The sequence below is a fragment of the Polypterus senegalus genome, chromosome 2 (genome assembly GCF_016835505.1).
Source record: "Polypterus senegalus isolate Bchr_013 chromosome 2, ASM1683550v1, whole genome shotgun sequence".
Taxonomy (NCBI): Eukaryota; Metazoa; Chordata; class Cladistia; order Polypteriformes; family Polypteridae; genus Polypterus; species Polypterus senegalus.
In genome coordinates, this window is record NC_053155.1 from 77,811,199 (window position 1) to 77,838,996 (window position 27,798).

At 38.8% G+C, this 27,798-nt stretch overlaps 1 protein-coding gene across 1 annotated transcript in view; it reads left to right on the forward strand.

Annotated features, from left to right (window-relative positions):
- LOC120523068 (interferon-induced GTP-binding protein Mx-like) overlaps positions 1 to 27,190 on the forward strand; it is a 55,504-nt gene extending 28,314 nt beyond the window's left edge. Inside the window, 8 exon segments of the mRNA XM_039744027.1 lie at positions 477 to 555; positions 2,567 to 2,689; positions 4,741 to 4,882; positions 14,353 to 14,511; positions 17,897 to 17,973; positions 22,300 to 22,389; positions 22,391 to 22,504; positions 25,813 to 27,190. Of these exon segments, the coding sequence (XP_039599961.1) occupies positions 477 to 555; positions 2,567 to 2,689; positions 4,741 to 4,882; positions 14,353 to 14,511; positions 17,897 to 17,973; positions 22,300 to 22,389; positions 22,391 to 22,504; positions 25,813 to 26,043 (1,015 nt within the window). The 3' untranslated portion in view covers positions 26,044 to 27,190.
- Positions 27,191 to 27,798: the final 608 nt, after the last annotated feature.

The following is a 27,798-nucleotide window of genomic DNA, read 5'->3' on the forward strand; positions in this document are numbered from 1 at the left end:
TTTTTTTGGTCCATCAGACGAGCCATATTAGGTTAAAATGCACATGTGCGGTTTTGGGACATGACATTGCACAAATCTGATTGGCCATCCTGTCGTGATGATGAATGCCGCTGATCAAAGTGGTTGATGTTTTGAGTGCCTCTGCACTCCTTCCTTTCCCAAGCTGTAAACTAATTCAGTAATTCAGTTGAGTCCAACGACATCCATCTTTTTCAGGTTATAAATGAATTAAAACAGGTTCTGTAGAGTGCACTTATTTCACACTCCCAGGTAATACAGTAATTGAAAAAAATGCTGGCTGAAAATTTTACTAGTACACAACAAAAGGATATTTGCAGTTCATCCTGGTTCATTTGAGCAAAATTTGTAAAATTCAATATAAACAGTTTTATAGTTGAAAACTTAAATATTTTCCACACTGGAGCAATAGCAAAGTTCATCAATAAGTTGAACCTGATTTTTTTTTTTTTTCCTAGGCCTCTTCTTGATGATAAGAAAGCAACAATTCCACTTTTGGCGGAAAAATTAACAAATGAATTAGTTGACCATATTATTGTAAGTAAACCTAATATGTATATAATAATCTATTTTTAAACCCTCAAACGTATCGGAGTTCTATAAATGTTTGATTAAGTGTGCATTTACTTAACATCCATTTATTTATTTTATAAATCGACATGGTTCTTATGGGTATGTAGTGAGTCGGAACCTAAAAAATGCTACAAAAAACCTACACTAGAGCAGTTTATACAGTATGTGCTGGTCAAAATAACTTTGGGGTTCCATGAGAGCTGACAGCCAATGAATGCTTATCCAGAAGTTCAATGCATGTAATGTAGTGACGAGGAATAAGGAATGAAGGGGCTTTGGACTTCATAAACAGAAGACAAGCTTGTCTATCTGATGTCACGTGTTTTATGTACCAAAACCAAATAGAAAAAAGAAAAAAGTGGGCCAAGATTGCAGATGAACTTGCCACAGCTGTTAACCCTTTGTACAGCACTGGCTCCATCAGGCAGCGCTCCACTGGCAGTCACAAAAAGGGGCAAGTACAACTGTGCTGGAAGGTCAGCATGCAGACGTTAAATGTGACATGCCCAACGATTTTCAGTTGTGTAAACTGACATGATCCAGTTATGAGATTGGCAACTGCAGTCTGCATGTTTGATATACCTAACAACTAGAAGTCATGTATATGACATGGGCTTTATCTGATAAGTAATTAACTGTAGTCCAGTCAGCTAGTAGGCATCACTGCCTAGTGAACAATAAAGTGTGAATACTAGTCCACACTTATTAAAATGGAAAACAGCTAGAAGTACTGTTCTTGCCCTTCTAGTTTATTTTTTAAAGCAATCACTCTTGTCAGTAATATGTTTTGATTCCTCTCCCTTAACAATTGCAGTTGAGAGAATGAACGGCAAATTGCCACTGGAAACTGTTGGGGCGCCAACCCAGTTGTTTCCGTTTTAATTCCAAACAGAATATTTCTTTTAATGCAAATAAAAATTAGGGCCTTATGTATGCCAACTGAAAGGTTTCAAACGACGATTGCCATCGGGCTAGGTAACTGCAAAGTTATCAGGAAGGAACTCCATCCTGTGTTGGGTTTGGTGCAAGTCTGAACACCTCCTCCCATCAACAGCAGGATTTATAGCGCGTGGATCAGAAGGGGCGGAGTCAGTTGCCTTCACCAGGCATCTCCTCTGTGCGGCTGTGGGAACAAAAGAGGAGAATGTTAGCGTCAGCGCCCCCTTTTGACCTGAAGCGGTATTACACACCATCTGATGAGCCCGAAAAGAGTGATCAGCAGACACAATCCAGCCAACAACTGCAACAAACGTAACTTTGTTTTAAGGACTTACAGAATATGGAGTGTAAATGAAGTTCTACAAGTTCTCACTTTGGTTTATGTAATATGTAAGTAATGTGTAATAACCTGCATATAGTAATTTGTTGCTGTTGGATTTAATGTTGAGTTGATATATTGTGTATTGTGCTTTCATTAAATGGACAGGCATTTTCTGATACTTTTTTAACACTTGAAACTGCAGTCAGACAAAGATGTCGCCCATAAAAAAGTTGTACTGATAAACTGATAAAAGTAAATTAACTTGTAATTTGAAATATTTTACACATTTCTTGGATTCTGATAAATACAAATTGTAGTTTCAAACCATTTGCAAGTTACAATTTTAAGAAAAACGGCATATTATTGATTCCTCTGTAGCACTAGTAAATTCCTTCAAACTATGGGGAAAATTTTCCTTCTGCATGATTGCCATTTAGTTAATCTGAAATCTCTGCAGTCTCATACAGTGACCTTTCAAGACACTGATACAAAACAGTCACACTTGTTACATCAAGCAAGATAAACGCATCAGCTCTGCTCCCAGCTTCTGTGTAAAATAACCTTCAGCAGAGGGAAGAGTATTACAGAATCCTTGTCACCTCCTTTATAACATTATTTTGTGCGATAAAGCTCTGAAGCATTGTCAAAATGTACTTTCAGTGTATTTTTAGAATATATTCCTGTTATATAGCTTACTGGAAATATTTTTTGTAGCAATCTCTTCCTACACTTCAAAGCAGAACAGAAGTCAAACTGCATAGTACTGCTGTGGAACTAAAAAAGTATGGGAATTCCGTTCCAGACACAAATGAAAAGAAACTTTGTTTTTTAGTTGAAGTAAGTACTTCTGATACCTCATTTCTCATTTTCTGTCCCTATAGTTCTGGTGATTATTATGAAGGTAACAGGTCTGACACTAGTCTTGAATCCATGGGTGGAGCTTGGTGTCACTCCGAGGTGCGCCCCTATGAAGAGGAAGATTTTCTATTCTTTTAACTGAGAGATGGAACTGTCCACTCCGACTACATACGGAGCTCGATTCACTCCTGAAAGAGACTTATGTTTGTTTGAAGTGTTTAAATAATTTTTCTGTCTCTAAAATCTCCTGTGTATCTGTGCAACTCTGTGACCCAAGCATGACAGTGTTTCACCAAACAACAAATCTTTTAATTCTCGCGGATACGCCTTTTCCCTGATGGCAACACAACTTAGACGATCTACAAGTCTCCGACTTAAATTTAAAATGAGGACTGATCATTTATGTTAGGTAGAATGCCCAGAGGGGGCTGAGTGGTCTCATGGCCTGGAACCTCTGCAGATTTTATTTTTTCTCTCCAGTCATCAACAGTTTTTTTTTTTGTTTGTTTTTTCTGTCCTGCCTGGCCATCGGACCTTACTTTTATTCTATGTTAATTAGTGTTCTCTTATTTTAATTCTTACTTTGTCTTTTTTTCTCTTTCTTCATCATGTAAAACACTTTGAGCTACATTATTTGTATGAAAATGTGCTATATACATAAATGTTATTGTTGTTAAAATCTGAACAATATATTTGATCTCTTTTCGCTGTTCTTTTATTTCACCGAGTAATAATTTCAATTTGTTTGCACTAATGCGATCTTTACTATCATTTTTGAGACTTTCGAATTTTCCAACTTCCATTATCTATAACCTTAACCTGCTCTGCATGTGTATCGTGCCAGTGTTTTTGAATTCTTTACGACATTCGACTTTGTAGTCTACTCTTTGTCTTTTTCCGGCCCCGAGCACGGTTAAATCTCTTGGCACAAAGTTACGTCTCGTCTCTCTAAAAAGGTCTCATCTCATTCCAAGATTTTTTTATATAATAGAGAGATTTATTTTAATTTGGTATCAGCTGTCCCTTTCAGTTAGAAAGTGTGGGTTGTGACCAGAAGGAGGCGCCAGTACAGTACTGTAAAGTACTAAATTAAAGGGTTTTTATTCTTACCTCTTCACAATCCTCCAGTAATCAGCCACAGAAACAATACAAATAAAATTCAACAATTATTCTTCCTCCTCTCTCCCTCCCAACTCTAACGCAATTCAAGTGATGCAGCAGGCTTCCCTTTAAAGCAGACCTGGTCTCCTGTCCAGGTCATTCAATCAATCAATCAATCAATCAACATTTATTTATATAGCACATATTCATACAAAACAATGTAGCTCAAAGTGCTTTACAAAATGAATAGAGAAATAGAAGACACAATAAAAGATAAACATAAGTCAACATTGATTAACATAGAATAAGAGTAAGGTCCGATGGCCAGGGTGGACAGAAAAAACAAAAAAAACTCCAAAAGCTGGAGAAAAAAATAAAATCTGTAGGGGTTCCAGACCAAGAGACCGCCCAGTCCCCTCTGGGGACATTTCCAGGTTGTGTTGATAACCCCCCTACATGCACCAGCTTTCTCTGGTGGTCCCCAAAGTCCCAACAGGGCTACATTTCTGGAATCCCAACTCCTGATCGGGTTTAGCTCAAAGGGATACTGCCAGCTATCATGTGGGATAATGATCTGCTCCCTGTGTGCCCTTCCCCTTCGTGTGAAGGATTTTCAGCAGTATCCTTATATCATAGTAGTTTGTAACCACATCTTTTCTTGTTTTTACACTATGGATTTATAAATGAAGGAAACAATAATAGTAGTACAGAAAATATATAAGAATAACAGGCATCTCTAGTGTCTGTTTCACCTTGGAAACCTGTATATAGGTAATACTACGTATTAAGTGCAGGCATTTATTACAATGATCTTACAGATGTACTGTGCTTACTGTAAAATAATTGCAGAAATGTAAAATGGAATTTAAAAACAATTAGCATAACATTCAAATTGTAACTGTAATTATGCATTTTCTTTCCTCTTGTAGAAACTCCAGGAGTATTATGATGTAATTTCAAATATTATCAAAGGAGAAGAAACAATTGAAAATGAAGAAAGCAGGGTTATCACTACAGTACGAAAAATGTTTGCAGACTGGAAAAATCTTCTGGACACAAAATATTTCAAATGTGAGTCATTTATTTTTCAAATTGTTTTTTTGTGCAAAATAAAAAGATAAAATATGTAGATACTCGGGGGGGAATAATAACATTCCTGGCTTAATTTAATTTATAACTAGCTGACATATCCAGGAAATCAATAAAGTATTTTTTTTGTTTGAGAAAAATTTAATAAAAAAAAACCTTTAAAAATAAAAATAAATTAACAAACAATGAAGACTCACTAATGTGCTTGTCTTGCGGTCTTGTATGTATGTTATCAACTCGAAAGCAACAGGGGCGCCGTGGTGCTCAAACATAAAGAATGCTGGCAGTCAACTCCAGTTCGCCTTCTGGTGGTCGTTCCGAGTGTCAACTGGAAGATAACATGCATACAAGACCGCAAGATCACCCGCACTCTTCCCAGAAGTGGTGGGCTAAGGTTGATTTAAATCTACAGTATTTTTAGTCTACCAATGAGCAACATGTGAACCAAATTTTGTAAAAATCGCTCCGGCCATTCGGAAGTGATGCTGGAACATACATACACACACACACACATACATCTACATATACATACATACATACATTGACTTTTAAATATATAGATTAAAAAGCACACTGAATTAAACAATTATCCCATCAACAGATACTGGAAATTCATTAATTTTTAGAAACAATGTTCTAAATATACAGTTAATATGCATAGGTTTGATATTTTATCACAGTAATTTCAAATGAACAGTATGTGAACATTGGCTGTATTCGTCATCAGTGTGACTGTGATTCTCTATGTCAGACTGTGTTTGTGTATAAATTGTATACAAGTTTTCATTTTATTTAAGGCGCTGGCTCCTGTTATTTGTTTTTTTGTTTGCACTAAGCATGTCCAACACTTCTAGAACTTTTTTCTTTAGAAGGGTGTTTTGTGCTGTGTGCCTTATACACACAATTAAATATGTCTGGTGTTAATCTTAGCCATTTAAAATGAAATACTGAATGCAGATTGGAAATTGTGAGGAAAATGAAGCAGGGTGTGAGGTGGGCAGGGACAACTAATGAGACTGTGAAATATTTAAAACTAGCCGACGCCCACCGGCTAGTGTAAGAATATGAACGGAAAACGGTGAGAAAGGAATTCAGAAATCAAGAAGAAATAAATACTTCTTGAAAGACGCAGTGTGCATGTAGAATTTCCGGCCAAGTAGGATTACATGTGAAAGTGATAAATAAATGAGGCTGTCCGAATTTACGTACTATGGCCATGGCATCCTGCTAGTTTTGTTGCATGTATCCTGGACTTCCTGGAAATGTGGACGGTAATATGATCTTTTTGCCTACACATACCTTGTTATTTTCAGTGTTTACTTGCAGTGCGTCTGACAGTCCTTTGTATTGTTCCACGCGCAGGTCTTGTTGATCTAATCTGAGATAGTTGAGACGCGCGCCCACTGTTTTAATATACGCATCTACGACGTACTGTTGGAATAGTTTGCCGCTGGAGTGCATACTACTAAATGTATTCCTCATTGCTCATCTGTACGCGTAAAACTGGCATTCAGTAAGCCTTATTCGCTTGGCGGTTCTTTTATCGGGGACATGTTGTAAATCTTTGTGCCAGCCAATGTCTCCGTAAGGGAATAAAAGTGGGTAAACCATAGGATCGCAATTCATATTGAGCGTGGAAATCTGTTTACAGGAGTTGCCTATGGGACAGATGTAAATATCCCTTTTGACAGGCGGTTCGCCATCTTCTCCGACGAAAATCGCTGCAATGTCGGGGCATTGTATCGTCGTAAATCCTGCCTAGGGTTTTCCTTGAAAACCATTCGTACAGATGCTGTAGGATTGGACTGAGCGACTTCATGCATGTGTTTGTATGATTTAGCAAAGGGATTGATGGTTCTGAGCATGGAATCTAGTTGGAGAAGTACATTTTCGCTGGATGCAGAGTTTGCTTTATTTTGTAAACGTCAGTAGCTTGCGCTGTGTCAAAAACATACAACTGTCCATATCCTGGAGAAGTAGAAGTATTAGCTTATAGTGGAGAGATTTGGTGATAAATTGTAAGAAGCAGTTGTAAAGACACAGGTGGCTCCCGCAAAGGCGATAAAGCTACTTTACCGTTATGGCAGCACCCCTAGTACTTGTTGGATGTATTACGCTCAGCAGGCCAGTATAGTGCATGACATGGAAGACGACCAATAGGAATCGAGAAATGACGTATCGGCTGCGTGTGGGCGGGACCGGTTTTGAAATGGATGCAGGACGAACCAGAAGAGAAATATACGTATATAAGAGATTCTACTTCACTTGAAATCACAAAGACTAAGATATACGACATAAAAGAAGAGAGGTGACAGTTAAAAAGATTTGGGGCGCGTCCATGGCCCTATATAATGTAAAGCAAATAAACAAATTGAAATAGTTTTTTCAGACACAAGTCTAAACAAAGATCTGACAGCGATAGTGGGGGGTTTGAGATCATATGGGTTCCAGGCAGGAAGGGGATGGTCCAGAAGGGTGGACAACAGAAGAATTGTCAGTGATGGAAAGGCAGTCAATCATCCATTGTGCAGAGGGAGAAAGAGAGAAGGCAACGAACATCAGCGCCAACCATAGCAGGACAATCAGCATCATCAAAGTCCTTAAGCTATCTCCCAAGCTTGTACACATGACAATGCAAAATCAAGTACCAAGTGTAAAGAAGTCAAGATTCACAGAACATCTGCAATCAGCTGAGCAGTTTATTAAACTTTTGCTAGCATACAGATATGTCTGACTGCAATAATGCAATCTACGTTTTACTGTAATACTAGCTTACATCTCTCTTAAAGGCACACCTACTGAACTGCAGCACTACATAAGCAAATTTAATTCACACTTACCTGAGTGAACATTTTCACATAGAGAGGCACATGACATAAATGGTGAGGCAGGTGACTAGATCTGAACACATTAGAAGTTCAATATAAAAATGAGTTCATTCAGTTTGCTACAAATAAGATTAATTATAGTGCAAAGCACAGAAGGGGTATACAGAACACAGTCTTGAGAGAGAGACCGAGAAGGAAGATGATTGAAAAGCAGAAAATTATGAGACAGAAACCAACAAAGAAGAAGAACAGGAGAAGTCTGTTCTGATATTGTCAGGTTTCTCATTGTTTGTCATTCACCTTCAACCAACCAAGTTTAAAGTTGGTGTCTGGCATCCTAACACCATCAGAAACCCAACAATATCAACTCTACCTTAGACAGCCAGCGAGATTAGGGTAAAGACACATCCCTAGGATCTCACAAGTTTGTTGTTTAGGCGGCACTGCTTGTTGCTGTAATAACATTAGCAGGTGGGATCCTGGCAGGGGCTGCACGACTTTGTGGGCTTACCAGGAAAATCTGGCGTGTCACTTTCTTCTTTCTAGAGCTTATCATAACATAAATTTGTTTCAGTAGTCAAATGTTCTTCCCAAGAGCAGACTACCAGTACTTGTCTACTGAAACAAAAGGATCAACTGCCTTACAGTATATACTGGCTGCAAACGTTATTTAATAGAAGCTCAAATAGTTGAAACACTTCAGAAAGACTGTTCATGCAAAAGTAATGTGCCATCTGGGTATTAGCATGGAAAACCATTCCTCACTAAGGACTTACTTGAAAATTCTCTTTAAATCTAGTGGTGGTTTTCAGTAGTCAAATATGTCCTAGTGGTCTGCTCTTTCACTGAATTCTATCCTGTGCTGATAAGTCAGGGAAGGTAAATAAATGCTTTTCATTGTGGTAATAATGTTGGGGTTACCTCTGTCATTTTTATAGCTTGTGTATAATTTATAATATCTGTATCTTACATTTCCCTATGTATGTGTAATAAATAGGTTTTAAAAATCAAGTTTGTTATAGTTTGTGCGCAACCCGAAAGCATTTTATATTCAGATGCTGCAAAAGATTAAACCACCATTTGTAAATTACAGTTCATTATTGTTAAAGTGCAATAAATGAATGATCTTTATTGTCATTGTCACAGGTACAACGAAATTGGAAGATGTCTCTGGTCAGTGCATTATCACATATATAAAAAAAAACCGAGTAGAATATAAACAAACATTATAAACAAACATTCAGTAGTGCAAATTATCACATTTATAAAAAAAATGAGTGAATCTAAAGCAAACCTTATAGACAAACATTCAGTAGTGCAAATTGCATAAGTCAGTGCATAATTCATATAGCTGTTATGTGACCATTATCTGCTTTTAGTGGCATTGAGACGTGCTATTGCAGTTGGGTAAAAACTATGTTTGAGTCTATTTGTCCTTGCATGTATTGCTCTGTACTGTTTGCCTGACGGCAGCAGTTCGAATAGGGAGTGTCCAGGGTGTGAGGTGTCCTTTATGATGTCATGGGCTTTTTTGAGGAAGCAGGAGCTGTGTAGATCTTCTAGTGTGAGGAGAGGGCAGCCGATGATCCTTTGGGCAGCGTTGATGACTCCCTGAAGTGCTTTCCTCTGAGCCACTGTGCAGCTAGCATACCATATGCATATGCAGTATGTTAGGATACTTTCTATAGAGGCTCTGTACACCAGACACCGGCAGTCTCTGTGTGATGTTATTCCTACTGAGTACTTTCAGGAAGTACAGTCTCTGTTGGGTCTTTTTGAGCAGCTCAGAGGTGTTCACACTCCAGGTTAGGCTTTCCTCTATGTTGACTCCCAAGAACCAGAAGTCTGCCACCCTCTCCACACAGTCACCACTGATGATTAGTGGTTGGACTTCTGTCTTGTTTCTTCTGTTTCTTCTTTATGAGTTCTTTGGTCTTTTTAGTGTTTAGGAGGAGGTTGATATCCTTGCACCAAGAAGACAGCTGCTCCACCTCATCTCTGTAGGCAGACTCGTCTACCCCAGATATGAGCCCCACCACGGTAGTGTCATCTGCAAATTTCACAATGGTGTTGCTCTGGTGGGCGGGGGTGCAGTCGTGTGTGTAGAGAGAGTAGAGCAGTGGACTAAGCACACAGCCCTGAGGTGACCCAGTGCTGAGGCTTAGAGTTGGTGATGTGTGACGGTCCACTCTCACTCTCTGTCTGAGGCCATTGAGGAAGCTGTTGATCCATCTGCAGGTGCTGTGAGGAAGCCCCAGGTCTTTTAGTTTGACATCCAGTTTGCAGGGAAAAATGGTATTGAATGCAGAGCTATAATCTACAAAAAGCATGCGTACATAGCTTCCTTGCCTCTCCAGGGGCCTCATGTATAACGCCGTGCGTAGAACTCGCACTATAACATGGCGTAAGCACAAAAGCCGAAATGTGCTTACGCACAGAAAAATCCAGATGCAGGAATCTGTGCGTACTCCAACTTCCACGTTCTTCTGCTACATAAATCCCGATCAGCGTGAAAACTACCGCTCGTGCACGCGCATTATGTAACGCCCCAAATCCTACCAGAATTACGCCTATTTGAATATGCAAATCAATATAAATCGCCCTTAAGCTCAGCCTTCTGTGAAAAGACAATGGGAAAAGCACGGGCGGAAATATAAGAATTTCAGCGAATACCAAGTGGTGGCAAAGGAAAAATATACTATTTGTTTAATTAAACCATGGTATAATCAACAAAAAGAAGTTGATCGAGTGACATAGCGTGTTGGAGAAACTTGAAAGCTCAGCTATCAGTCGCAGTGAAAAGGCGAGTCGTAGCCTACAGTCTGAGTGTCATATGAAAGCTTTTTAGGGTACAGAGAAAAGAAAGGCACACAGTGGGGAAAAATAGCAAGAAATGTCAACTTCAATCTCGAAATTTCCACTTTAATCATGTAGTTTATTTTGTCATTAAAGTAGAACATCATAAACGTCATCTTAAAATCATTTAAGTTTCTCAAATCATATCGTAATTAAAGTAGCACGTTAAATGCTTTGTTTTGTATTTGATCTTCTACTCGTATGTGATCTATGTGTGTGAATCACTACTTGCTTCTTAAACCGGCTCTCTTCCTCCAACTGGACACAGAATCCATTACATTCATGATATTACAGCTCTCTGAATAACTAAAATACTGAGATATATACGTGATATCAGTTTCATGATGATAAGAGTTAAAGCACGTTATTAAACATGGGTTTTACAGCGCAGCGATTGTGCACGACCATCGATGAAATTATTTATTGCAGCAGTACTCAGGGGCGGCTCTAGGCTTGTGGTGGCCCTGGGCAGAAAAAGAATCGGTGGCTCCTTCACCCGCCAATGTCAATATGATATCTTATGCACGGCGGATGGCCAAGTCCGTTGCGGACACTGCATAGCCGCCTCGTGCTCATGACACAAGCATTTAACTTTTGTCGAAATTTGCCGCTGCGTTTTTAGCTGTGTTGTTATTTTCTCTTTCTGTTTTATATTCAATATATATTGGCGTGGCCACCCATGCAGTTCTTGCTTTTCTTTCTCCAAGTAACCGATTGCCACACAATCAGCTCTGTAATAGATGTTAAGCCATCTTTAAACTTAGAGCGCTGATTCTTTAAAAAGTTTAAGGAACATTGAACTATCTTCGTAGTACATGTTTAATTATTCTATCCTTCACGCCAGTCCCAGTGAAGAATATAGATTATTTAAATGAAGTTAAAGTTTTACCTGTATAATATAATAAACATATTTTACTGCATTTCATCCTAAAAATGATATTGTCATCATATGTAAATACGTGCTTTATAAAGTGGCTCAGGTTGTGTAATAGTATAACTGTAGTGCAAGTTTACAGTGAGGTGATTGTACTTATAATACAAACAGTTCTACAAGGAGCACTTGATTGACTGTTTATAGTTCTTGGGATGAAAACGTTTCTGAACCGCGATGTCCGTACAGGAAAGGCTTTAAAACGTTTTGCCGTGGCTGAAGTAGCGTGTGCCTGATGCTGTATACAGATAATTCTCTTTCCGATCAGCTGCTGCTGTGATTCACACTCAGATACAGTGATATAAATACTTCGAGTGGTGCAGTGAGAGTAATATGGAAAAAGATGATCCGCTGTGGCAACTCCTAATGGGAGGAGCTGAAAGAAGAAGAAGAAGGTGCAGTGAGAGTAACAACGCTAAAGCAGTTATGGTATTTGGAATACTATGGCTATTCCCTGGGCCATTATATTGTTACAAGTTAATTACAATCAGATGCATTACACTAATAAACAATATGCGGTTAGTTTCAGTATATTTATAAAGCCGCGTCAGGAAAATAATGAGTAACCACACAGGAACAGTAGCATTGCTTTGACGCTGGGTGCCGCCAGTCTGCAAAACCAAGCGGAGAACTTGCGTACGACAAGGCATGAGGTACCGTGGAAAAGTGCGTGGCTTTACGGCAAGTGTAGGTTTTATACATCGCGATTTGAACGTGGAAAAGTTCTTACGCAACATTTCTGTGCGTACGCAGCGTTTATACATGAGGCCCCAGGTGTGTTGCGGCGGCATGGAGTGCTATGGCTATGGCGTCCTCAGTAGATCGGTTCGCTCTGTAAGCAAACTGGTGGGGGTCAAGTTTGCGGGGTAGGGTTGCTGTAATGTGATAACGGACCAGCTTCTCAAAACACTTCATCGCCACTGGGGTGAGTGCCACTGGTCAATAGTTGTTAAGGCTGGAGATGTGAGGTTTCTTGGGCAAGGGTATTATGGTGGAGGTCTTGAGGCAGGGTGGGACAGTCGACTGTGTGAGGGATTGGTTGAAGATCCTGGTGAAGATCTCAGCCAGCTGTTCTGCGCAATCCCTCAGTACATGTCCTGGTACGCCATCAGGACCAGCCGCCTTCCTCGGGTTTACGGCCCACAGGGTGCGACTCACTTCATGTTCCTCCAGAGTGATGATGGTACTACAGTGGGCTGTGTGGTGTTGCCGTGCCTCTAAAGCATCCAGTGCAGTGACCTCAAAACCTGACCTGAAGAAGATGTTCAGCTCCTCCGCCAGTGCCAGGTCACCTTCAGCAGCGCCTAGGTTGGTCTTGTAGTTCGTCAGCTTCTGGACACCCTGCCACACAAGCCGGTTGTTCTTGCTTTCCAGGTGGTTCTCAATTCTCCTCCTGTAATCCGCCTTGGCCTCCCTGATGCCTCTTTTCAGGTTGGCTCTCGCCATACTGTAGTGGTCCCTGTTACCGGACCTGAAGGCGTTATTCCTCTCCTTTAACAGCTGTCGGACTTCCGGGGTCATCCAGGGCTTTTGGTTGGGGTAAGCCCGGATATGTTTGTCCACTGTGACAGTGTCTATGCAGTGTTTGATGTAACAGAGGACACTGTCCATGAATATTTCCAGGTCTTGATGTTCGAAGATGTTCCAGTTGGTTTTATCAAAGCAATCCTGCAGCTGTTGAGAGGCACCCTCTGGCCATGTAGTAACAGTCTTTGTGATGGCCGACGCGGTTTTCCTGATGGTGGCATATACAGGAATTAGGAGCAGGGACAAATGGTCAGACTGGCCCAGGTGTGGTAGAGGTCTGGCCCTGTAGCCCTTCTTGATGTTTGAGTAAACTTTGTCCAGAGTGTTATCACCCCTAGTGGCACACTTTACATGCTGGTGGAAATTAGGGATTACTGTTTTTAAATCTGCATGATTAAAATCCCCAGCTATGATGTGTACAGCGTCCGGGTATTTGCTCAGTTTGTTGATAATGTTTGTATGCAGAAGTGTTTTCGCCACGTTAGCATTAGCATCTGGTGGTATGTAAACAGCTGTTATTATGATGACGGTGAACTCCCTTGGAAGGTAGATGGGCCTGCATTTAACAGTCAGATATTCTATGTCCGGTGAACAGTGACGGTTTGTGATCACTGTGTTAGTACACCAACTGTTATTCACATACAAGCAGATTCCCCCTCCTTTTCTCTTACCGGAGTCCTCTGTTCGGTCCTGGCACTGTGCGGTGTAGCCTGCTAGCTCAATAGCTGAGTCCGGAATGGATTGATGCAGCCAGGACTCAGTGATCAGAAGGATGCATAAGTCTTTGATGTGGTTATTCGCTGTTATTTGTAACCTTAGCTCGTCCATCTTGTTCGCCAGGGATCTGGCATTCGAGAGGAATACACTAGGGAGCGGTGGTCTAAGTGGCTGCCTCCTTAGCCTGGTTAGCACGCCAGCCCGGCAGCCTCGCTTCCTCCTTCTCTCGACGCCGCCTGCGCCTCCTCCCTGCTGGGATAGTAATCCACGGAGCGCCCGGTCTCCTCGCTATTTCCTCCGGTATTTTGTGCAAGCGGATAAATTCGATAGTCACACTCACACGGTAACTCACTCCGATCTTAAGGAGATCATTTCGGCTGAAGATGTTATTCGCTTGACTGAGTGTACACAAAACAAAGCACAAGACGTACAAAAACAAAAACATCCAAACACAACACCGACTAGTGGGACACCGAGCTGCTGCAACTACGTGCGCCGCCATATTGCACTTGCACTTGTCAAGTTGAAGGATCATCTTAGTTAACCTGGTGTATCATTTTAAAGTGTATTAATTGTTTTGTTTTTTTTTCTAGTGGGAAACAACCTTTGGTATGAAATAGAATCAAGCATTGAAAGATACAGGGGTAAAGAGCTTCCAGGATTCGTCAATTATGCCACCTTTGAGATATTTGTTAAGAATCGCATTGATAATTTAGAAGAGCCCTCTTTAGATATACTGAGAAAAGTTACAGGTAAGGACAATAAATTGCTTATAATTTTTTTCAAAGTAAATCTTTTATTTGCCTGACCTACTTTATTGACCTCAGCCATCCTGCATGGCCACTTTTCTCCCAACTATGTTCTGGCAAATTTGAATCTGATGGGGTCAGGGAAATCCGGGGAATAAGGACAGTTTGTGAGGTAGGAGCTGCGATAGTTTTACACTTCAGTACATTGCGGTGAATGCTGGTAACAGTCAGTCTAGTGCCATTACACAGACCTCTTGCTGGCATGAGGTTTCTAATAAGCATGACGACTGAACCAATTTTAATTTTCAGTTTATGCGGAGGCATGCCAGTGGAAGTAAGACTGTTAAGAACTTCTTTGGGGAACGAAAGTTGATCTGCGGGATCGTCTGTGACGATGGAGTCAACGCTGGTAAAAGTTACTTTGTCGGTAGGGATAAGTTTCAGTACTTGTTCATTAAGGTGTAGCAAGTCTTCGTTGGTGATGCTTAATATAGCTCGCGTACTGTGTTGTTCCGGAGTGACAGTTGAGAAGTCGATGTCGCCATATAGCTGTTGAATGGGATCAGAATTAAAAGGAAAACAATGTGAAGGTAATGTTACAGCTGTTCCATTTTTCCTGTCTCCAACATCGAGGAGCCATTTTGCGAAATGTTGTTCACGAGGAAGAGCACTCATATTTGTCGTCAGTGTAAGTACATGCATGTGAAGCCACAAAGGTTGCTTGCGACAGTAAATGCTCGGAAGCCACACATAATGACGGGGAGTATTTGTTGGAAATCTCCACCTAATAGTACTGTATTGTTTTCCCTCCAAATGGCTGCGTGTCACCCGCGAGGTCACGTAATAACCTGTCAACTGCCTGGAATGCGTATGCATGTGTCATTGGTGCCTCGTCCCATATTTTCATTTTGGATTGCAGAAGATGTTGAGCGTGTGGATGTTGCATGTGGAAGTAGTAGTCAGCTTCAACGGTATTTTAAAAACGGAATGTGCAGTACGTCCACCCGGTAACTATGTTCCAGCTATTCCTGTAGATGCTACGGTTGTAGGAATGTCTCCCCTAGCTCTGATGGTATGAATCAGGGTTTTGTAGACAAAGGTTTTCCCTGTTCCTGCAGGACCATCTAAGAAGAAGCATGTTTGTCGCGGATGGGAATCGCTGTATGCAGCGTGTAAACATGTGTTTGGTGAGGTGTTGGGGGCGGGCACATGAGCAGGCAGTGCGCATGCCTCGAGAGTGAGGATGGGCGCGGGAGGAGGGTTAGAGTTGGAGGACGGGGCTCCGTCGTGCGTACCCCATGGTCGTGCTTCCCATGGTTGGGCAACTTGGTCGATTATATATATATATATATATATATATATATATAGATACTCCCGACAGGTACAAACTAAGTGGTAGGTCAAAACCAGAATCAAGTGCTCAAGACTTAAAAAAAGAATAAATACACAAATGGGAGCGTTGAGCAAAGTGATGCTGTAAAGTAGTGAAATCAAAACCCACTCACTGATACTTTGTCAAGGATCATGGACGGGTGTACAAAGTCTTGAGACTACTCCACCACAATATCATCTAGCAGCCATTGACACCCTTATAGTGTCTGGTCATCATAACAGATTCTGAACTTCCTGGTCTTTAAATAAGGTAGGGGATCCCAACTGCCTCAGACGTGATAAGCTTGCTGTTTTTGTACCAGTCTGCCAAGTCCTTTCACTGGACCTTGGAGGTAAGGACAGTGACGGGGGGGGAGTGAGACTGTGGTTACAGTGGAGCCATTGCAACGTCCCAAGTGGAATTTTATTTTAACTTTCAGCCTCAATAAACAAGAAAGTAATAATGAATGCTCACTACTGAAAGCTGGTACTGTATAATCAGACAAATTTTGAATTGAATTATTGATATTTTCTTATTCTATTATAAACCACTCCTGTAAAAGTGTTATGGTTGTATTTTTGACTTCCATTAAATGCCTTGACAGATTATCTAGAACAATATATCTACAGTATGTGTTAATGCAAGATAACAGAGGAATATTTCAGACAAAGTAATATAAACAATTAACACAAATGTATAGTGAAATGGGACAATAAATAAAAATACAATGGTATGTAAGAATAAATAATTAAATGTGTCATGAAATAAGGTGTTTAATTATTTCTTCATTTATTCTCTTTCAGCTCTGATAAGTGAAAATGAGTTTTCATTTAGAGTTGTATTTCATGCTGCTTGCAATGTTAGTGAAATGAAGAAATAAATAAACACAAAGAAATAAGCAACAAAAACACATTTCATGATACAATTAAAAGCTGTATTTATTTATTGTGACTTTTTTTAAAAAATATTTCACATTTATCGTAATTATGAAGCTCAATTCACCTTCTAAACAAATAATAAGAACTCAAACAAAAATAAAATAGGTAGAAATACACTTTTACCTCATAAATGATTGAAGACCTATGAAGGCTGCTCTTTTAATTCCCACTTATAACAATTCAGTTCACAAAGGAGTTGCTGTGATCAGATGATGCAAGCTTACTGTGCCAACATGTCAGTGTATTAATCTGACTGCTTACAACATACACCTATTTTTAAGATGCCAGCTAAGTAGGAGAAAAGCGGTCAAAACTCCTTTTGTTTGAAGGAGTTGAGGGCACAACAGTTCAGCTGAGGGGGCAATGCCCCATGTTCTCCCCTGCCTACTCCGGTTGCATGCTTGGCCTGCTTGGAGAGGTTGCCATGCTTTGCATCTGTTGACTTGTGTATTGTCTAACCCAGTCACACTTGTTACACCCTAGGGATCTCCAATGATGGTCCTTCTCCTTCTCCCATACCATCCTACTGTCATCTTTGCCATCGGGGCAAACCATTACAGTAGAAAATAGTTTGAAAAGGAAAGAAATAAGATTCAAAGTAGATTCATCTCCAGTTTCATCAAGAATGTTGTGTGTATCTTCAACTATGTGTGAAATTTTAAAACTCATACAAGATGAAGGCTAACAGAACAAAAAAAAATCCCACAAGCTTTAAGGTTAATTATTATAAAGAAGGCACACTACTGGCTAATACAGTTATTGATAGCTATTTTAAAATAAACTGTTTTAAAAGAATACAAATGGGCAGAGGAAGCAAATAATGAGCAGGCATTTCATAAATGGAGGAACACTCATTTTATGTATCACATTGAGAATGCATCTGAACAATTTGTATAAAGCACCCAGACAAAGTGGAGGTCCTTTTGAGAAGGTTTATACTGTCAGCATTAAGAACAAAAAAAAAAAGCTGAAATTTTTATTATACTATTGGGCTAACGTAAATAGTTTCTAAAAGAAAAGTACTGATTATGTGTTGATGGTCTGAAAGTAACACGATAAATCAATATTCATTTCACAGAATTGATGCGTTCAGCATTTACAAAAACTGCAAAAGCTCATTTTGAAAATTTCCCAAACTTATTACGAGCCATAAAGGTAAGATCTTCCATAAAGGTGTTTTATTTTACCCTGTAATTAAAGATCAATATTGAATGAGCAATATGTTTTATTCTGTGTGGAGGATCAGAAAGATTATTTTTTAGAAGTAGAAATTAAAATATTGAGGTAGCTTAGCAAAATATTTGGCGAATGCATTTCATTCACCTATAGATTGTATTTAGAAATGCTTGTATACCCCTTTAATTTTAGAATGCAACTTAAAAGGAGAGAACAGTAGTATTATAGGTTTCCGGGCACCACCATGAGCCTGTCTTCTCCTGTATACTTCACATATATTTGCCCTGATTCAGTGTCAGGCATGTGGCTACATAATAGCATTTATGTGCTGACTGGCTTCCATATTATTACAAAGACTATGTTACTTTTTTTTCCTTAGCTGAGCAAAATATTATTATACATTATGACATTTAAAAACACAAATAATATAGAAAAGCAGAGCCTATGTTCTGACCATGAAGTCTAAAAGTACTATTGGTAATGACCACCAAGGAGGAAATTCTGATTTAATGTTAACATTGATTAATAGTTTTCCTAAATGTGTTTATTTAATAGAAATTATTAAATCATTATCAAAATACCAACATAAAAATCACTACCATGTTTTGTAGCCCTACCACCAGTAGAAGGTGGCTGTAGTTTTTCTTACAAATATTAAAATCCAATCAGGTTACCTTTTTTCCAGAACGTGGTGGGTGAGACTCATCCTCCAAAATAAAAAATGATTTCTGTGGGATACTACAGTGGTGAGTACTGCCACCTTAAAGCTCCAGAAACCTGGGTTCTGTTCCAGGCCCAACCACGAACCATGTAGAGTTGATTTTGTGTCTCTATGCGTACTGCAGTTCCCCCTCACGCCCCAAGGATGGTGGGTGAGTCTCTAAAGTGACCCTGTAGGAGTGAGTGTCAGTGTGTGCATGTGATGAAGGGCTGGCATCTGGTTTTGCCTTGGGCTGCCAAAATAGACCTTGCCTTCCAATGACCCTGAAATGGAAACAGAACATTGAGGAAATGGACGGCTTACCGACTGTGTTGGCTTTAATGACAATTTATTTATCAGGACGGATTAGTTTTTAAAAAAATAAACTGAAGAACGGAATAACATTCATCTAATGGAGATACAGCAAAAGAAAAAAAGGACTTTCAAAGAACAGTTCATAACTTTGATCAAACAGTATTTACAGACAGTTGTTAAAGGAAAAGTTATTGTGCTTGTCTGTATTGACTGCACATCCCTTGACAGCTTAAACCTGGAGCTGCTGATAATGTAACTGACGATGAGCCAGGCAAATGAGGGCAAAAAATATTTTAACAAGGGATGATTTTAAGTGATTTAAGGCTTTTATTGAAACAATCAGCCATGAGTTCAACGCCCCAAAACTGTAGTGATCCATCAATAAATAAATAATCCATAAAACCAAAATGAAGCATGAAGGTTAAAAATCTCATTAAAAAATCAATGAATAAATATTCCTTAAAAACATAGTTAAAATCACAGAGTCAGAAATCCTTCCATTAAAACCAGGAGCCCCAGTGCACCATTCTAAAACTTTGTCTTCCCTCTACTCCCAATGGGGCCTTACAGTGAAAGGAGACCCCCACTGACATGTGAAGTCTACCATTAACGCTGGCTTGAGTCCCCATTGGCAATCCTTTTGCGCGCACACACACCCCCCCCACACCAGTCCATCGCTATCTGTGGGAGACACCACATAATGAGCCTGCCTTATTAATTAGTTTGCTGATTCAAGGGGACTCTCTTAAAGTGATGTTAGCGGGCCAGCACACCACAGTGCAGAAACTCGCACTGGCCATCACAGAGTTGTAGAACATATAAAGGGATGAGACTACCCATATTTAAGAAACGCAGTCTCCTAAGAAAAAAGTGTCCTCTCCACCCATTCTTGTATAATATATATATAATTCTAGCGTCTGTATGTCTGTCCACCTTTCACGAGAGAACTACTTAACAGATTTAGATCGTTTTTTTTCTATAATTTGCTTGAACATTCCAGTTGATTTTGCGACTTTTGTCATTGCATTATGTACCATAGTTCACTTGTGGTACCGATTTATTTGCACAAATCCGAGAGAGATGTAGCAGACTGAGGGGAAGGAGGTGGAGCCCTCCTCACTCATGCACCAGCCTTGGGGTGTACCTTACCTCCACTTCGCTAGCGAACGACAGAACTACTTGACAGATTTAAATCAGGTTTTTTTTCAATAATTTGTTTGAACATTCTGGTTGATTTTGCGACTTCTCTCATCACGCTAAGAATCATAGTTCACTTACAGGAGCGATATATTCACACTAATCCAACACAGAGTCTGTGGGCCGAGGTAAGGGGCGTGACGTCAAGAGTAGGGAGGCAGGCAGGGCCCTCCTCACTCATGTGCCAGCCTCCATTCGAGTCGCTCTACGTCTGCGGTTTGGAGTATACCTTGCTTCCGCCTAGCTAGTGATGCCTGTTTGCTTATTGATTTTTAAAGCCATAGGGAACAGGTAGTAAATAATAAAAACAGGAATCTGTCTTTTTTAATAGGATCAAGTTTAATTGTGAGCTTATTGTTGGACAGAGAACAAATGGTTTGCATAACAATGTACAGATTGTTCTCAAACAAGAGTGGTCAGTAGAGGCCTAGCACTGGAAGGTAGTGAATGTTACATACTGTCAAAAGTTTTATTTAGTTTACTCCAGTTTAATGGCAGGTTTACTGCATTACCACTTGCTGTCAAGTTTTAAGACATAGTGTGTTACAGTAAATGTAACAGAGCTTTGAATAACCCAGCATGGTATCGCTCTTCTTTGCTTTGTACTGATACCTAAGAACTGGGTACTCCCCCGAGCAGAATGCTCTAGCTGTGGAACTTAGCTGGATCCATGAAAAGAAAGCAGCTCTCCTAGAGAGGGAGTACAGGTATCATTACACAAAGACTGTGTGTTTACATGGCTTGACTGCTGTGAGTGAGTGAGTGAGTGTGTGCAACTAAGCTCAGTGATATACTGGCTCAGTCTTCTTTCTTTCTTGCAGCTGGTAACATCATGTGTGTGCATTTGTGCACTCTGGGAATAAATACCAGGAAAAGTCATGTTAGTGTGTTTGAAGGAGCAACACACACCCAGAACATTAAAATAATCTGTGTCACATTGCATAATTATATGAGAGTGCTATAATGTGCTTGATTCAAAAATTCTATTAATTCTCTAATTCTTTTATTTAAACAATTCAAGCGGCATTTAAAAGAAATAACACAAACAAAATAATATCCTACAAAAGTACACTAGTATAAAATGGTTTATAAAAATTGCCTCAAAAATAAAAGGATCGTGCCCATTTGCAGGTTCCAACAAGCATGCCCTGTGACAGAGTGGCATGCTGGCTGCAGTTTTTCCCTTCCTTGTACCCAGTTCTGCTGAGATTGTGAACAATGACACCTCTTCTGTTTTTGTTTACTTAAACAGTTTTGAATAATTTTAACAAATGTTTTTCTGAACCCACTTATCCTGCAGCTTGCAAAATGACAAAATCCTATCCCAGAAACACTGTGTAGAGAGCAGGGCACACATTCACAGTAGGGCTGAGTACAAGGCAGGACCCAAGACTCTTTTAACCAAGTGTGCTTCTCATAATATTGTATAAGTAACAATTTGCATAACCATCATCAAGAAACATTTTTGGTAAGTGTTAGTATAGTACAAAGCACAGAGCATGCAGAATTGAAAATCTATCCCATATTTTATAGGGTTACTTGTTATACAGAAATAATGTGAACGTCTTTATCTATGCAAGTAAATGTTAAAAGAACATTACAAAAAAATTAAAAAACAATATTTTCTTTAAAACCCACTAAACACCTAGGCGGGTATTTAAGCAAAGTAGATTGAATTCTTCTTATTGTAAAAAGGTTACAAACAAAGAATTATGACCCCCCCACACACACACACATCCCTCCCACCAATTAAAACTGCAATGTGAAAAATTATATCAGAGAATGAAGTGAAACGACAAAAGGGAACAGAGAAACAGCAAACACAGTATGCCAAAGAATCACAATTAACGTCGGCCCATGCAAGGGCAAAGTGTTCGCACTAATAACCACAGATAGCTGCTTGCTAAAACTGCATTTAAACTTTTTATCAATGTAATAAAATTAAACAGTTACAATTCAGGAAAGTGTCTACTTTTACTCTTAGCAGGAAGATTGAAACGTTCTTATTCAAATTATCAGTATACTAGCTTAAATGTATAATGTTTTTGAATGTAATGCAGTAATAATATTTAACACTCTTTTCCAAACTGCAGAGCCTGATAGAAGACAATCTGAGAAAAGAATTTCAAGAAGCTGAAAAAATCTTATGTTCTCAATTTAAAATGGAAAAAATCCTTTTTTCCCCAAGACGAAATTTACAGTAATGTTTTTGACAATGTGAAGAAGCAACAGAAGTTTGGAAGTTTTGGAAGTTCTGATGTTTCTGTGATGAAAGAGCACATGTCATCCTACTTCAAGGTAAGAAACGTTCTGAATTCTCAGGTGATTGCTCTGAAATAATATTCAATCTGATTCTTAAAAGCAAACAAGTGCATTTTGTATCCTCTTTTACCTGGCAAAATTGGAATTTAGTTATTGTAAAGAAGACTTATTTCAATTTTTAAGCTGAATTATAACCTCTTATTCCTGGACGATTATAGTATTCTAGCTTGTGTGTACAGTTTCTGTGGGTGAAAAATGCATACACACATGTGTGACATGTTTTACATATTGAAAAAAAAAAACAACTGCGTCTATTTAAGCAGCACATTTTGTAATGCAAAGCATGAAATTCAAAGTGCCTTTTAAAAACATAAAAGAAATAATTACAAAAAATAGCTAAATAAATTAAAAATGCAGAACTGTGCATACCTGCATACACAATACAAATAAAAAGTAAGTAATAAAAATGGAAGAATCCCTAAGCATAGCTTAAATGGCTGTTGATTAAATGCAGTGTATAATGAGCTTGTAATGGTTATACAGTAAGTATGGCACACGTCCAGAGCTATGGTCAGATGGTCAAGAAGAAGAGGCAAGCAAAACCTGCAACTAATGGGTGAAAATAAACTTTTAGAGGCTCCCAGCCCACTGGACATTCTACTAAACATAAATGTGATGAAGGAACGAACTCCTGGCTGTTATACTGAAGCATTCTAGAAGAGTAGATGCACATTCCTTCCAATATCAAAAGCAGCTACAGAGCATTATGACCTCAGGCAGTGGCACAGGACAATGACCAGTGCAAATTGTGTCTGTACGTGACATTGCAGTATCTAAGCATCCAAGATTTTTTAGTGCATAAGAGCAAAAGGCCGTCTTACCAGTTTGTGTTTTTCTTGGCTCCAGAAGTAATAAGCAAACCAGAGTAGCTGAGAATCTTCGAGCACAAGCAGTTCTAAATAACAACAATTTAATACACAGGATGTACAGTAGCTCAAAGTGCTTTACAAGATGTCAAAGAAATGCCTGTAGTTACAAGAAAACTAATTAAATTAAATAGGAATACAAATGAATAAATAACAAAAAATAAATCAATATGCACGTACATAAAATAGATATATAATTAGTAGAAAAGTAGAGTCCTTATATATATATATATATATATATATATATATATATATATATGTAAGTAAGTCTCTAAAGATGAGTCCAATGATAAGATCGCTGGGGAGAATAGAAAAGAAATGTTTGAAATGTCCAGAGAAGCTGGAAAAAAATCCAAATTTGCAGGGATTCCAAGGACAAAAGACCACCCTGGAAACCAGTTTAACGATACAAATACAAGACAAATGTGGCCAGGAGTAAGTTTGCCAAAAGTATCATATTGATTAGAATATTGTAAACTCCAGATTTAATGCTTTTGGTGGAGAGATTTCTTTTCAGTTTTGTTGTATATGCATAATAAGATGAAGTAGCGATTGCAAACTGGCACACATTTTAAGATTTCCACATGAAAAACAATGTATTAGCGAATTTGGATGTTAGTCATCGATGGCATTAACTGGCATATGCTAAATTTTTTGTATTTCAGTGTAATCTTCTCATAGGCCTTAAATAAATATGTCTGAAATAACAGGCATGTCAGAAAGAACCTAAGCACAGATGAACATTATCTACCATGTTGAGATACTGAGAAGTAAATGTGAGCCATATGGGATGGGTAGCTGAAAGATATCGATCACTGTCGAGGGATCAAGGGACAGACTAAAAAGGAGAGGTGACTAGAAATAGCCGCCTCTGGCTCAGGTTTGATTGGGAAGGAATGAGAGGCTGAGGAATTTGCACAACATGCAGGCTTGGGCAGATGAAATTCAATGAAACTAAATGTAAAGTATTACATGTAGGAAGTAGAAATATTAAATTTGAAAACACAATCGGCGGCCTGAAACTTGAAAGTACACCTTAGGACAGCAATCTCAAACTCCAGTCCTTGAGGACCGCAGTGGCTGAAGGTTTTCATTTTAACCCTTTTCTTAATTAGTGACCTGTTTTTGCTGCTAATTAACTTCTTTTAAATAAATTTTATTTGACTTGCTCTTGAAGACTCAGTCCCAATAATTGTTTCTTTTTCCTTAATTGGCAGCCAAACAATAATGAGATACAAAATGAACCAAAACATAACCAGCAAACTGTGACCATCATACAATATCTGAAAATAAAGAAAGGTGAAGGTCTCAGGAATGCTGATCTGCTCTTAGAAAAGAGAAAATCAACAATTTCAGAAATGTCTGCTTTTGCACAATGAGAGCAGCAACAAGCCATGGAATTAAAGAACGAGTTTAATTAACGACAAGACTCAGAGCCTCATTAAGCAACTGGTTGGAGTGAAAGGGGTTGGAGTTTGGGGCCCTGACTTAGTTGGTCTTCTGCTGGCTCACTCACTTCACATTTCATTTCTATTTAAGGAAAGAAATGAAGTAATTCAGAGGAACAATGAAGAAATTCATGGGAACAAATCTTAAAAAACAAGTCAATTAAAATTAATTCAAAAGAAGTTAATTAGCAGCAAAAACAGGTCACTAATTAAGAAAAGGGTTAGCATGAAAACCTGCAGCCATTGCGGCCCTCTGGGACTTGAATTGGGGACCCCTGCCTTAGGAGAAGGACATAGGAGTAACAGTGGACTCATCATTATTACATCCAGACAGTTGTAGAGAAGCCATTAAGAAGGTTGCTAAGGATGTTAGGTTATGTAGCACACTGAGTGGAGTTCAAGTCATGGGAGATCATTCTTAAGCTTTATAACGCACTGGTGAGGCTGAACCTTGAGTACTGTATTCAGTTTTGGTCTCCATATTAGAAAAAAAGACATTTGCAGCACTAGAGAAAGTCCAGAAAAGAGGGACTGCAGGGGATGAGTTATGTGGAAAGACTGGTAGAGTTGAATCTTTTCAGTTTAAGCAAACAGAGATTATTAGGTGACATGAACAAAGTGTATAAAGTTATAAAAGGAATCAATACAGTGGATCAAGACTGTTACTTTAAAATACACTTTAAACAAGAAAATGAGTTCCTTTTAGAGGAAATGTCACACAAATATTAGAACAATTTTCTTTACACTAAGAACCATAATCATATGTAATGGATTTCCAAGTAGTGTGGCAGAGATTAGTGCATTAATGACCTTCAAATGGTGACCCAGTGTCATTGGAGAAATTAGGTGAACAGGATTGGTGAGCTTGCTGAACTGAATGGCCTGTACCTTAGATCATTAGACAGTAAAGAAGGAAAGAATTAAATGATCATTCAGCACCAAACAATAATCAAATCGTTTTACATTTCAGATTGCTTCTGATCGACTGGCAAACCAAATTCCTTTGATTATTCAATACTATATTGTTCATCAGTATGGGAGTGAGCTGCAAAAAAAGATACTGCAGCTCATTCAAGGGAACAAAAATCTGGAAGAGCTTCTTGAAGAGAACAAAGATGTTGCAGAAAAAAGGAATCGCCTGAGGAAACGATTGGAGCGGCTCAACAAGGCCCAGGAACATTTGAATAAATTTAGTGTGTAGGCTGAAAGTGATTTTTTTTACTATCAATGCAATGTACAGGGGGTTTATCACTTGTATCATATGTAGCATTTGGCTTAACTGTAACTAAAATAATAACAAACTGCAAAAACTAAGAAGACATCATCTGTAGCAAAGGATAACTGTATCTGTAGTGTGTTCAGGACTTCTAGTGTTCACTCCGGAGTGTCGGTCAGGACACTGGTAAATGATGTGGAGAAGTCCACCCAGCACCTCTGAATGAAAATGACTTTTTTATTTGAAGATACACATATATATCTAATTAAATACAGGTGTATATGTGTCGTCTACAATAAAAAAAGAATACATAAAACTTATTGATAAATTACATAAAAGTTACTCAAATTTAGCACTAGCTTATTGGCAGTATGGAATCGAAATCAATAATGTTTATCAGAAAACAGTATCAACAAAGTTATAGTAAAGTACATTGATGTAATACCATAAACTAATATAAATAATATTGCTGCATGTAAATAACACTAAGGCACATTCCCAACATATAAACACTAAACAGTACACTTCAAACAACTTTGCATCTTAACATATAACAAATATACAATACAATTAAAGTGCAAATGAACCCACCTCTGGTCATTAACGCACACTTCTTATTAAATCAAGATACTACTGACTCTTAGTTATTATACACAAATATCTCTCTATGCGGAAATTACTATCATAGTACACGTGCATCTCTTTCACTTTTTGAACATCCTATAAAATGTGTTCAAATGTGAGCCGTATCTCTTAATTATTGATGTCTCTTTAACACCATCTGAGTGTGATCAACATTAAATAAAAATAAAAAAAAAATTAATGGTACTATATGGCCATCATAATAATAGACCATCATAATAATAAAATACTGTGTCAGGTCTAAATATCTCAATATAAATTAAGGTAAAGCCCAACTTCTCAAAAGTATTGTTTCAAGACTCCATTAAGCCTGGCATTCATATACAGTACATAACCTGCTTAGGAAATATTATTCTTTAATGTGCCATATACATTTTATTTCAACTTACTATTATGTTCTATTGCTCAGATTTCCCTATTTCATCCATCCATCCATTTTCCAACCCGGTGAATCCGAACACAGGGACACGGGGGTCTGCTGGAGCCAATCCTAGCCAACACAGGGCACAAGGCAGGAACCAATCCCAGGCAGGGTGCCAACCCACCGCAGAGATTTCCCTGTTTGTTACACATTATTGTTTTTTGTTTTCATTATTATGTTGTATTAGATTGTAAGAAAGTATTTTTGTGCTGTGTTTGGAGAAATGTCAAGAGACTCCTTTGCTTCCAGAGGGGTTGGGAGGAGGTTATTTAGGGGTTCAATGCTCATAGTTAAACACTGCCTTGTTTATGGCACCAAAACAATATTATGGTAAAGCTCCATAAATGTGTTAACCTGGAATTGAGGACCCCCATGACAACTGCGCTCAGGACATGCGGGAACACCTGGACAAGACAGCAGTACACGCACATTGAGCATGTCAGTTAATATCACTGTGTCCCTGTGCACTACGTATCGGGACAAGAGACAGTGGGACAATAGGACAGGCAGACACTCCTGGTATCTATACTAATAAAAGGCAAAGCCCTCACTGACTGACTGACTCACTCACTCACTCATCACTAATTCTCCAACTTCCCGCGTAGGTGGAAGGCTGAAATTTGGCAGGCTCATTCCTTACAGCTTACTTACAAAGGTTAAGCAGGGTTTGTTTCGAA